The sequence below is a fragment of the Phodopus roborovskii genome, unplaced genomic scaffold, assembly GCF_943737965.1.
Source record: "Phodopus roborovskii unplaced genomic scaffold, PHOROB, whole genome shotgun sequence".
NCBI classification, from domain to species: domain Eukaryota; kingdom Metazoa; phylum Chordata; class Mammalia; order Rodentia; family Cricetidae; genus Phodopus; species Phodopus roborovskii.
Genome location: NW_026126540.1, coordinates 30,112,358 through 30,125,144, shown reverse-complemented (window position 1 = coordinate 30,125,144; position 12,787 = coordinate 30,112,358). Strand labels below are relative to the sequence as shown.

General features: G+C 47.6%; 1 protein-coding gene across 1 annotated transcript in view; it reads right to left on the bottom strand.

The window, feature by feature from the left end:
* Tbx15 (T-box transcription factor 15) overlaps positions 1 to 9,101 on the bottom strand; it is a 98,648-nt gene extending 89,547 nt beyond the window's left edge. Inside the window, exon 1 of the mRNA XM_051199019.1 lies at positions 8,652 to 9,101. Coding sequence (XP_051054976.1) covers positions 8,652 to 8,856 — 205 coding nt within the window. The 5' untranslated portion in view covers positions 8,857 to 9,101. The remainder of the gene's footprint in view (positions 1 to 8,651) is intronic.
* Positions 9,102 to 12,787: the final 3,686 nt, after the last annotated feature.

Genomic DNA, 12,787 nt, shown 5'->3' with positions numbered 1-12,787 from the left:
TGCAGCGTTCCACAAGTGCAGTAAAATTTCCTTCATTCCGATGGTGTAAAGGGTGGGTCAAGTATTGGCCAAGGTACATTAGGAGGAAGTGTTAATATTTTTGAAACAAAAGCTAACAGGGGCAGTGGAATCTTGTTGCTAAACGGGCTTCATGTTTCATTTGAAACTGGCTCTCTCCTCGCCCAAGCCAGAAATCAAGGCCTCACTAGCCACTATGAAACAATTTTAAAACTTTCTTTCAACATTAATATGCCTGCTTTTATATCCTTATTTCAACATTAATACCACAGCCAGCACTGAAATTTAAGCCTCCTGCTTTAAGTGAGTCCCACCCTCTTCCCACCATAATACCAGGAGGCATAGATCAGAATATGCAGACATGTGTAGGGCTTTGTTGGAAAGCCTTTGAGAAGAATCACAGACAACTCCTTCCTTTGGTTGCTGAACTCTCTGGCCCTTTTGTCTTGGAGCCATATTACTCTGCCATCTTCTCTATACATCTAAATTTCAAATTAATCTCTCTCTCTCTCTCTCTCTCTCTCTCTCTCTCTCTCTCTCTCTCTCTTTCTGTTCTATAGATACAGCCCTTCTGGACTGTGCTATTAAGAACAGGAACAACAACCCATCAAACGACTGATGAAGGTTCTGAGTTGAAAAATATTGAATTCGGGAAAAGCATTGCTGTGTACACAGTCATCGGCTCAAAATGCTTTGCCCCTTCTCACTGAGAAGACCAGTTATGTTTTTAGGACACACCCAAGCTACCTAACTCCAGGCTTATGTCCAGGCCATGTGGGTCTAGCTGATCTTGTGCTGGGGTTTGCCTAGGGCTGACTTCTCTTTACCCACTAAGGCTGAGTTCACCAGAGAGCCCTCCCTGCTGATTTGATTTCTAGTGGTCCCTTCCCAGGCTGCTTTGTAAAGTTGAGTGGGTTCTCTTTTACGAAAGTCACTACTTCTGTGTGCACTGTCTTCCCAGGAACAGCTGAAGGATGGTCATTTTGGGCCCCTCTGTCTGCAGGGGGCAATGCAAGGGTTCTGAAAGGACTCTACCCTAGGCAACATAACCAACAGTATGAATTTCTTCTTTTAACAGGCTGGCTACAATATTTACTGACCCTAGAATCACCCATTTGGAAATGGTTAAGGATTAGAAGTTCTTCAGGCCGAGGGACTCTTGGTTTCTAATTGCTAATGTTTGAAGTCAGTTTGATTCCTCGGAAATTTGTTCAGCTTGATGAAAGCAAAACTCAAACTCCCCTCAGGGCTCGAGGTGTAAGATCTTTGGGTTGTTTTTCTTTCGTTGTTTGGGGGGAGTCTGATTGTTTTGAGGGATGGCTTCTCCCAGTCCTTCCCGGTTACTCAAGAGCCCTTGCATTTCTCCCGTGTGTAATTAGAGAGATAACACCCAAGCCCCATCACTCGGGATTCTGGACTCCACCGTTTCAGGGACTCAAAGCTGTTCCCCTTTACCCCACCTTCTCCTCCCCACCCCAGGCGTCTGCAGGCCAGGATGGGAGCTCAGCAGAGATGGTCACACCGCAGGAGAATGCACGCGCGATCTCCACTCTCTGCACCTCCGAGGCATGTTCGACTGGCACAGTATGACCTATGCAGCCATTGCACACTTGTAAAGGTCACCCTAACTGCCTCAGATATGGATTCATAGGGAATGATCCAATCCAGTTCCTTTCCTGGTGAAATGTCAGCTGAAATTTCTTGAGGCTGAAAAAACCGCGGTTTCCCCTTTGATAGGGAGGCTGAAGTGACGATGCGAGGAACCAAGAAGCAGAGATCCTCTAGGTGAGGCCTTTTCCTTTTGCTAGAGGGACAAGGCACAGCGGAGAAAGCCACAGCTATGCAGCTACGCAGTTACGGGAAATTTGTTCCTCTAACGAGAAATACACAGACGATCCCAGCCTCCCACTAGTATAGGGATCTTTGAGGATAAAGACCTGGGAGGGGGGAGTTTATTTTCAGGTTTTTGTTTCTTTGTTTTGTTTTGTTGAGACCACGTCTTACTAGGAAGCCCTGGTAGGCCGGGAACTAACACAGATCCGACTGCCTCTGCCTGCTCATTACTGGGATGAAAGACGAATATCCCGGTGCTTATATATCCAGTAATTTGTTGCTTGTCTTCTTAAGGTCTCATACTATAAAGTATACGGCAGTTTTCTGCACCCACCTCATCTAATCCTTGACTACTAAGTGGGAATAAAAAGAAATCAAGGAAGAAAAGGGAGGGGGGAAAGAGGGAGAGAGAAAATGAGAGAAGAAATAGAAATAGAAGACAATTAGGGGATACATTTCTACATGTGTTTCATATGTTCCTAAAGCAATTTCCCCAATTTGCAATGCTTATCTCAACTCTGTAAAGTATAATTATTATCCAGACTTCTCCTATTCCACTTGCTTCCTACTTGGAGGGAGGGGTGGAATTACTCTTTAGAATTGAAAGTAACATTCTGTCCATTCAAACAAGGAATGACATTACTTCCAAAATTAAATGACTGAGGGAGAAAACTTGCTGCTGGTGCCTGGTGTTGTTTTTAATCACATTTATACAATTTAATTTTCTGATATTTCTCTTGGAAGATGTTCAAAATTGTTGCATGGGGACTAAGAAATAAATGAAAACCGTATCTAGAAGTTTCAAATCTCAAATCCTCTAGAATTTAAAGTATAGATAAAATCGATAGACCCTTTCTTTCCCAATCTGTCAAACTGCCCAACACACACACACACATACAGAGAGAGAGAGAGAGAGAGAGAGAGAGAGAGAGAGAGAGAGAGGAGAGAGAGGGAGGGAGGGAGAAGAAGCATCTTCCCCTGACATATTATCTATATCCCACCATCCAGGGATTATTCTGAGGTTTGCTGTGGTGTTCACATGCATAAATGTGTCCTTTTTGTTTACACCATTATAAAGAGCAAAGTGGATAGTAGTTTGTTTATTTATTTTAAATACAGAATCCATGTAGAGATCGCCTGTTTTCACTTCTGATATCAAAAACTCCTTAGCAGTTTGTACTCAACAAAACACCCAGCCTCTAAGTGAGGCCATTAATGGTACTGAATAAACGTTGATTAGTCCTCTCCAGTTGCTTAAATCCCACACCTCTTCCATTTCACAGCAGGTCCTCCCCACTAAGTCTCATTTTCCACACGGATGCTTGGAGCAAGGGCCTCACTTAAATTAACTAATGATTATCTTTCCCCAAAGAAGTGTAAACAGACCTGATTTATAAATTTGCTAATTGCTTTTCCCAGTGCAAACCCAGGGAGTATCTCAATCATGTGCATTTAAAATTCCAGGCTTACTAGAAACCAAAAAAGACTGAGTCAAAATAAAGCATGTGCATGAGAGAGGGCAAAGAGATTCCATGGTCAACAGTTGCCTGTTTTGCCCTTCTTTTGCAAAAAGTAAAAATATACGCCTTAGATGGGTGGGTGATTCAATAATATCTATTGAACTAGCTCCACATGTGAAAGTAAGAAAGAACCGGCAACACTTCCAGGGTACCCTCTGCATCTCCAAGATGGAGGAACGAAAGTGACATACTTAGAGACTCATTTTAAGTCCATTTGTTCAAAGTACACGAACTGAGTTCTACTGGGATCCATGATTAAAATCGCCAAAGAATTTGTCTCTCTTATTAGTGTGTTAATTTTTTGCTAATAGTCTTGTGGTGATGGATCTGGAATAGTCCGTGTTTTAATGAAAGCAATGGATGTCATAGGGTGGGGTGTACGTTAGGTTTGTGGCCACATGCAAAGAAACTGTACAGAGAGGGAATGGGCCTCTCTAACATTCTGAGTTTGTTGGGTTGGTCCTCACATTGGACATTTCACACCATTCTTCACTCATTCCACACAGGCTGTATTTATTAAAGAGATTTTACATCGACAACTTTCTTTCGTTTTAAAAAATTTTACAGCATTGGGTGTTGTTGATGATGCATGAGGTGTAAGAAAAAACGTCGTGGTGTCTATGTCAGTTCAATTCCTGCCTGAAATTTCCACTCCCAGAAATTTAATTCCTCCTCCTTGTACACACGTCACCCTATTGGCTATTCTTTCTGGTAATTTCATCTACAAAATCAATAAACCCAAAGTAGCTAGCTCCAAAGCATTATTCAACAAGAAATGTAAGAAACCTGGCGTTGGAGAATCCAGAGAAAAGTGAAATCAGAATTTCAAGGCTCCTAGGTTGTTTGCATATTTGTATAGGAAAGGAAGTCTTAGACCGTGGTTAGGTTTGCTATCTGAGACACCGGGTGGACAGGGGGCTAGAGGCGTTTGATTAACTCCTCGGATCCTCAAGTCGGCCTGGTGAATATGTGTGCAGCCTAGTGGCTGACTAGCTTGAGAAAGGGGATAACTACTAAGGAATTAACCACAGCAAGGTCTACTTGGCTGCCAATGACAGGAAACTCTGGCTATCTAAGTTTCCCCATTCCCTGGCCTCACAGCTGCCTAGCAGTTAACTATTGTTTTCTGCTTTGAGATGTACTGTTAGGATTACTCTCTTCTTCCCGATGGCTTCTCCCACCACTGGGATTTTACAGAGTGTCTCCATAACCAATTCCTATTGCATAGGAGCGAATCACCATCGAGCGCATTCTCTCAGCCCCTCGCATTGTCCGAAGACGCTGGCTGGCCTTAGTCACCGTCTGACCCGCTTTGGAAAAGCACTCTTGGCCCTCATTCTCCAGTGAACAACCATCCTTTCCAACCAAAGACAAATTCGGTCCTTACCTCCTCCTTTGCTTCTTCACAAAAGATCACTTACCAAAAGGGTAGGTAGCCTCTGAGGAAGGCCGTTTTGAGGGCAAGCTTCCAAGGCCCACTTAATTCCTTGCCGCTCCCTGGATGCCCGCTTTTGTGTTCCAGCAGCGAACGCAGCTCAGAACTGAGGACTTACAGTCCCATACCCAGGCCTCTACCCCAGGCAGACCCTCAGCAGCTGCTTGGGGTTCTGCATACTTTCTAAACTTGGGTTTAGACTTGGGTCTTTGCTGGTTCTTGACATTAATATTCTCTCCGCTGACATCCAACTCATCCCTCTGTATCCGTTTCTTAAACGGCAGTGCAGAAGTCACTTCCTCCCTTTCACCCCATAGGGAAACAGGGTGGGTAACGTCAGAATTGAAATCTCAGTTTTACTCTGAGCAAACAAATAATACACCGGGAGATTAATTAATATGACCAGTTGGTGCCGGTGGTAACTCGGAGGTAACTAGGAACAAAATCTTCTAGGGCGGAGGAGGTTTCTGCTTTCCCCCTGTCTCGTTTCACAAGGGTTTGCGCGCGTGGAAGCAAACGAAAATGTTTAGAAATTCTGCTTATTCACCCAGGGAGTGTCTATCCGCCCCAGTGTGCCTGAGTGGGCCTGCCTGTACCTGCCCACCCGCCAGAGATGCCACCTCCCTAGGCCGGTATAACCCCGTCTAGCCGAAAGACCTTCGGCCAGTAGGCCGGAAAGGGAGAAATTCCTTCCCAGAAGGTTTATATTATTTCGCTCCACAGGAGACCAGGACTTGGCCGCACTCCGTTGAAGATTCAGGCGGGAAATGTCCGAGCCAGACTTGCGGGGGAAGGAAGGGCAGTGGAGCGTCGGACCGGTGGGAGCGCAGAGGGCGCCGCCGCGCGCCCGAAGTACATTTTCAAGGCCGCAGCCACTGCAGCTGTTCAGCCGATCCTGGGTGAAGTTTCCTCACTTGAGCTTAGTCAGAGGCCAGGGCCTTGAGACTCGCAGCAGTTGGTGGCCTCTAAGCCCTAGCAGCATCTCCAAAAGACAGGGAGTGCGTGCGGGAGAGCGTGTGGGAGCTAGTGTGAACAGGAGAGTAAGACAGGCGTCTGTACAGTACTGAAGCCCCGCAGGCCTAGGCTTTTGGGAGGCTACAAGGCTTCATTGGAAGGTTTTGAAATAAATATTGTGTCCTCTGTCTCACCAGTGAATACCCTGCAGGGAGGAGGCCTTAGTTGACTGTTCCCCCAAGGCTTCAGGTTGGTGCCCCAAATTTCGGGTGCTCAGGCGCCAACTAAAGCCAACTTTGTCCAGACCCGGAAAGAAAATCAGGTTGTGAAAAAGCAAACAGCCAGCGAGTATCTGAATTAAAGTTTGCTTTACAGTTCGACTTTACCAGTTCAACTTGAGCCCTGGGCTGTCTGGGAGTCCTGCTGATTTCAGGATCCGGTAGGGTTGACCAAAAATAGTTGAATCCATCAGAGAGAAGATGGTGAAAGCCACAAACACAGCAACTTTGGTCTGATGAGCTTTTTAACAGACCAGAGGCAGTTTTGGTTTTATTTTGTATTTATTTCCTCCCTTTGCCTAAGATTAGCAACCAACACACTAACCTCTCCCGCTCTAATAGAGAAAAGATAAATTGTGAAACCCAATAGGAGAAAAACAGAGTAGGCTGCCTAAACAATTTCTCTGTGTGTGTGTCTCTGGTCAGAGTACTATACTAAAGAAGGAAAACCGGGGCCTAGAAGGCCCCCATTTCTGCCCACACTTTTTACAGTTGGATTCAGAGTGGGCAGCTACGACACGGAGCTCAGCAGTCCCACGCCAAAGGGCCCTTTTTACTAAAGGACGATTTCTCGTTCCTAGACGTTCCAAGTAAAAGAAAGCCTTTAACCCATTCCGAGATCTCAGAGCTGAGGGCCCGTCTGCCCAAGGCTATGCTGGGTTACCTAGTGCTCTCAGTTTTGAATTCCTGCTCCTGGAACCTTGCCCATAGATGCAGTTCATTGTTTCCTAACCCAAATGTAACCTTTTGCCTTTTTAAAATAAGTGATAAAATAATGAAACAGACAAACTGAACTGTGTTGCCGAGGTTAGCTCTATATCACATCTTCCAACGAATCTTTGTCAGGCAGGGACGACTAAACAAAATTCTGGAGACTGGCCCTCCTTGTTCACGTGTCTGTGTCTGGAATATTCTCTTTCTGATCCCCTCCCTTTGCTCCCCTCATGTCCGGCTAAGAAGGATGACTGAAGGGGAAAGCCGTGAACTATGTCCACGGGTTTTTTTTGTTTTGTTTTGTTTTGTTTTTTTGACCCCACATGTTGGCCCTTTTGAACATAAGACCCTAGACACACTGCCAGCAACCTAGATTCTCCCCAGAGAAAAGTTCCCTTGACATCAGTCTTGCTAAGTCGGATAATTTCTCCCTTTTCCACTGTGAGGGAAATTATATAAAAGTGACTCCCAAATCGAAAGTTGTCAGAAAGCCTGCAAGACATTCTAATAACTGTATGGATGCCTTAGCATAATTCTCAAGACAGATCAATTCAGAGAGGAAACTGGCTGGGGGGGGGGAACGTCCATTAGCCATGTGCCCCATCCTGTATAGCCCACGAAGCAGTCCGAGTGGACCTGCCCTCTTTCCCAATGAGATAAAGTCGTGGATGGACGAAATAAATCTCCTTTTAATTTTCTTTTCATCGACTAATAAAAATAATTCCCCAGCACTAAACCGAAATTCCGTAACGCGCCACAAGAACACGGAGAATTCATAAAACTCTGTCTCCGCGGGTCTCTGGCTAATCGCGTTATTATTAGCCTCTGGAGCGTGGAAACTGAACTGTCAGTGCCGAAAGAGAAAATGTAAGCGACAGCTGTCCCTCTTCGGGCTTTGGCCAGCTTTTAGGCCAGGATCCCCAAGCTCTACAGCTTACTGGCTGTCCCCATCCCAGTGTGGGCGGCTGCCAGACTCTACCCCCTCCCCCAAGCCTCAGGACCTGGGGTCTACTCCCGGATCCTTGCTGTTGTTTCGCTGGGCCACCTCCTGCACTGCTTTAGAAGTCTGTACTGAAAATACAATTTGCCTAAACTACTCCCAGGCCGCTGAAACAAGTTGTAAGTGTTGTGTTTGTGTGCCTGCCTACAGGATTTTGACAACAGCTGTTCCCTCGGGCTGTTTTTGCTCTGTTGAAATCTTGGCACTTAATGCAAAATGTGAGGCTGTTTTCCCTCTCCTAGGGTTCTGTTAAAATACACACACTGACATCCGCCCTGAGTTTAAAGTGTTATGTGCATATTATATGTGTATAATGTGGACAGTCCTAAGACCAATTAACTGAAAACCCACCTACCCAAATACAGATTTGTGGGCACTGGATAAAGATCTAAGTCTCATCTCAAGAAACAGGGTCTAATATGTCTCCAGCAAGGCAGAAATACAGTTATACTCCACCATACTTGGGAGGAAAACTACATGAAAAACACGGAGCATTTCCCATGACTGCAGTACAAACTTCACCGGTCAATGCTCGGGAGCCCTCATAAGCAAGTCTCAGATCCACTGTGCCCTTTCTCCAGTGTCTTTGACTGGACTCTTCCGAACCCAGGGAAAGCCCTTCAGAGTGGGCACCTCAAAATGCTGCTTGCTCTCTGCTACAAGAGAAGGGATGAACGCAAGTAGGCCTGCTTGAAATTGGCGATTAAAATCCAAGGCTCTGGCCAGCCCCCCAAATTGGTTCCGGCGAATTTAGGGAGGCTCAAGGTATTTATGCCAAGAAAAAGAAACCCACGTCGGAGCGAGGCTTGGAGTCAGCAGGCAGGGTCTCCCTCCACACACCGGGATACCATTGGGTTCCTTCTCCACCCGCCTCCCGTAGTCCGATCCCACACACTCACCCGGGTGGGGCTCCAGGCCGTGTGTCGCCGGGTCGTCTGTGTCTCCGAGTGGGCCTGCGGGACTCAGTGCCTCCATGGACAGGTCCAGCCCCTTCTCCTCCCAGTCTCGCAGCTTCCGCTTTTTATTTGAGCCGATCAAAGCTTCAACCGAGAAGGCATGTGCTCGGGAGCTCAGGGCGACTGCAGATCTTCTCCTTTCACTCATTTTAGCCGCCCGCACCCGGGTCCCCTCTCGCCCGCGCTACTGAGCTGGCAGCCCCGAGGCCGCACGCTCGGAGCGCCTGCCGGGCCCGGCCCAGTAGAGGCGGCGGCGCCGCAGCCGAAGCAGGGGCGGCGGCTCCGCGGGTGATCTGAGCCCTCCCTCCGTGTCCTCCCCCGCCCTGGACCGCCGGATCCGACTGGTGCCCCCAGCTGCCCCAGCCTCTAGGAACGAGCGCCCGGAACGCTGCCCGCTCGCTGCATGAGCGCTAAGAGTCCAGTTTCCCACCCACCCGGGCAGGCGCTCACAAGCCTTGCAGACAGGACTTCATCTTTCTTTCTTTCTTTTTTTTTCTTTCTTTCTCTCTTTTCTTTCTTTCTTTCTTTTTTTTTAAATTATCTCCCCCTCTCTCCTCCCTCTTCCTTTTTTTTCTCCTCCCTCTCCCCCCTTCCCCTGTCGGTCTTCCCGTCCTTCCCTGATCCAAATTTCTGGGAAACTTTTTCCCCCCTGAATTCCTCCCTTCCCGAGGAACAGGGGGTAGGCAGTGAGCTCCTGTCCGAGGGGTGAGGGAGAAGGGAGGGGGGAGGAAGAAAAAAGACGGAGGGGAGGGAAAGCCAGCCCCCAACCAATGGCAAGAGGGGAACAAGAGAAACCTCGAGAGCTCTGGCCAATGAGAAGAAGGGAGAGACTGAGGCTCGGGCCAAGGCTGAGCCTGGCCATCCCTGGGTTGCTTCCCTGCCAACTTTAACCCCTGGCTTCCCGATGCCCAACTCGTTTCCCAGGGTGAGGAGGGCAGTCGGAACAACCGAAAATCAAGCCCTGATCTTTTGCCTTTATAGACTAGACCAAAATACAAATCCAGATTACAAATCCGTATGATTACCTTCCAAATTCTCTGCGTCTGATTGACCTAACTACCCATTATCAATTAAGATGCAAATCCGGAAAGTTGGTGCTGTGACAATTTGCTAATATCCCCCCACCCAACACCAAGGCAGAGTAGGTTTCTGATCACGTCACACTAGCCCCCCAGGGGTTTTGAGATCTGCCCAAGTTTTTCCGCATAGGTTCCTGCTCTATTCCAGATTAATGTTCTCTAAGCTGGTCTGGTTAAGACAAAACGAAACAAACAAAAAAGCCCAGTTGTCATCCTAAGTGAACCTTTCGAGATTTTACCCTCCTTCCTGCTCTACCTGATGAAGGGAGAAGGGCCATTGAGACCTGAGAGACCAGCCTGAGGCGCCGAGTTTACCACGGGTTCTGCAAGCTCCCTGCTGGACCAGCCCACCTACGCAGAGTTGCGCTTCGCCTATTCGGGGAACTTATTCCAGAGAACCCACAGCGGGTGCCAGAAGAGAGCAGCTAAGAATTTTGATGGCTGAGAAGAAGCCCCCCCCCCATCCCCAAATCTTTCAAGACAGTTCCTTCACCACTGATAGCCGATAGCCAAGGAACTTAAAATCCAACATTCCCTCACCATCCTTCCTGTCCACGGGTTCACAAGTTATTTACCCTGACTATGAATGGCATAACCCACACCCTCCAGCACAGACTTATATCAAGCAAGCACCGAGTCCACCAGTCAAATAAATAAATAAACAAGAGTCTCATATCTTGAAGGCAGAGGCCTAAAAGCCTCATTTCCCCATTGCAAAGTCCTGGTCAAAATAAGTCTATCCTGGGGCTATGAAACTGGAAAAGGCTGAAAGCTTACCACAGAGTGGGAGGCCCAGCAAAAAGAGTCCAGCCAGGCACTGAGCTTAGATGAAGGGGTGCAGGGGATGTGAGTAGCTCCAAAGAACCAGTTATCAGCAGTAAGAAGCGAAGGAAGGCTGGCCACCTCTAAAAGGCCGCACTCCCCTGCCTATTCCCAGGACCAAGGAATGTACTTCCTGCCATTCTCATTGAGAGCCTCTGCTGCTGGAGGCAACAACCAACCATCTGGCCACTGGACATTGGCCTTCTGAGAGCTAAGCTTAAAGTTCCTTTTTAAAATTTCTCTCCAGTTGTGTTCCAGCCTGGACAAGAGCAAGCTGGTGGGACAGCATATGGAGAAGGCCCTCATGGGTGTGTTTCCATAGGGCCTGGACCCCAGGACCTCCCTGGAGTCTTCTTGTATGGCTTGGAAAGCCCCAGGCAGCAAGGAGAAGATTTTGTCTGGAATGGAAAGCCAGGCGCTCCAGAGATTGCCCCTGTAGATTATGAGAAGCAAGTGTCAAGGTGCCCTTCCCAACCAGCACTTCTAGCCCGCACCGTGACTGAAAGTGACCACAGACAAGGCAAGCCCAGAGCCCTGCAAATCCCTTTCCCACTAGTTTATGTCTTACTCTGGGCTTCTGGTCTCATAGGGCCTCTCACAACCCCTCATGGTTCCTCTTCCAACCCTATGGCTAGGAGCCAGCCTATATGAGGCTTAATGAGAAAGCCTGTGTCACCCTCTAGAATGTCCCAGATCTTTCCTCCATTCCATTGTCTCCCATCTCTCTCTGAAGTCCCCTTTATATTCTTTGAAAGGCCTGGTTTGAACAGAGAAATGGATATGCCATGTAGGGTAAACACCCTCTGTGAACCCATTTAGTCCTGCCCTTGCCCCCTCCCACTATCTTGGACCAACAAGATGCCTTGGACCGGTGAGCTGGCTCAGTCATTAGGGTCGCCATTAGCCCCAGCAACCTGAGATGAAGGGAGAGTGCCAAATTCTGCAAAGTTGTCCTCTGACCTCTGTATGGGCACTATGGCATGTGCATGTATGAGTACACCTGTGTGCACACACATATACAAAGCCCACATTAAAAAAATTAAAGAGGCATGAGCCCATCCATATGGCAGGCCACAGACAAAATGTCCCACAAGAAAGAAGTGCCTTCAAGGTAGTCATCTACATCCCACTCCATAGCTTATGTTTAGCAGCATCCTCTATGAGTTACTGTGCCTCTTCTTCAAGCCGCAACAACTTTATCCCATATCCACTCATATTCTAGTCACAATTAAAGCCACAAAAACTAATCCCATTCTGTGTTCCCATTGGAGTTAATCTAATCCACCCACCTAGGGGCACGTACTCAGTAGTGTAAAAATCTATGTTGATGGGGAAGTGTGGTGGAGGGAGTTAAACAAGGTGGTTTGGGTACATACTATACAGTCAACTGGGGTGGAGAGGGGATTGTAGGGGTTAACTAATTTGGACATGGGGTAGTGTTTTTCTTCTATTGATTGCTCAAAGGGCTTCAAAAGACTTCTTCTGTTTCCTTAATTCCTTTTTTAACTTTTAGGGAAAAGAATGGGGCCCCCAGTTTTGAGGCTGACATCTAGGCATTCTCCAGGAATCCCAGCTGCAAGCTCCACCTTGTGACCTGAGTAGATTCCACAGACTATAATTCCACCTCAGGTCTATTTCAGGCCCAAGACCAAGTCACAGGGTCTAGCTCAGCTTCTGCTTGACAGCAAGAAAGAAGAACGTGTGTTAAACCATGAAAAACCCGAGGAGATTCCCCAGGAGTCACGGAACACCAGGAGGGACATGTGTGGAAATGAGGTCTAGGCCTAACCTTGACAAAGGACAGAGATACCAGAAAGGGCAGCATAACACAGAGACTGCCCTCCTCAAACCGGCCCAGCCAGGTCACCAAAATTTCAAAGGTAAAAACAGAGTTCGGCAGCAACAGGACAAGAATCATAAAGAAAAACAGGCATTCCGAGAACTGGAGCCCCCACCCACATTCTCCGTGTACATTTCTCTTCCTCCAGTTACAGTCCCCTAAATACCGCCTTAAATCGCTTTCTACTAATGCTTCGGAGCTGAGGTGACCCACCAGCCGGCTTTGATTTTGGGGAATTTCGAGTGAGTAATTGAAAACAAAGTTAAGAACAACTGGCCAGCAGGACAAGTTAGGCTTCCCCTAAACACGTGGGAAGGACATTCTGTGCGGGCAGGGGG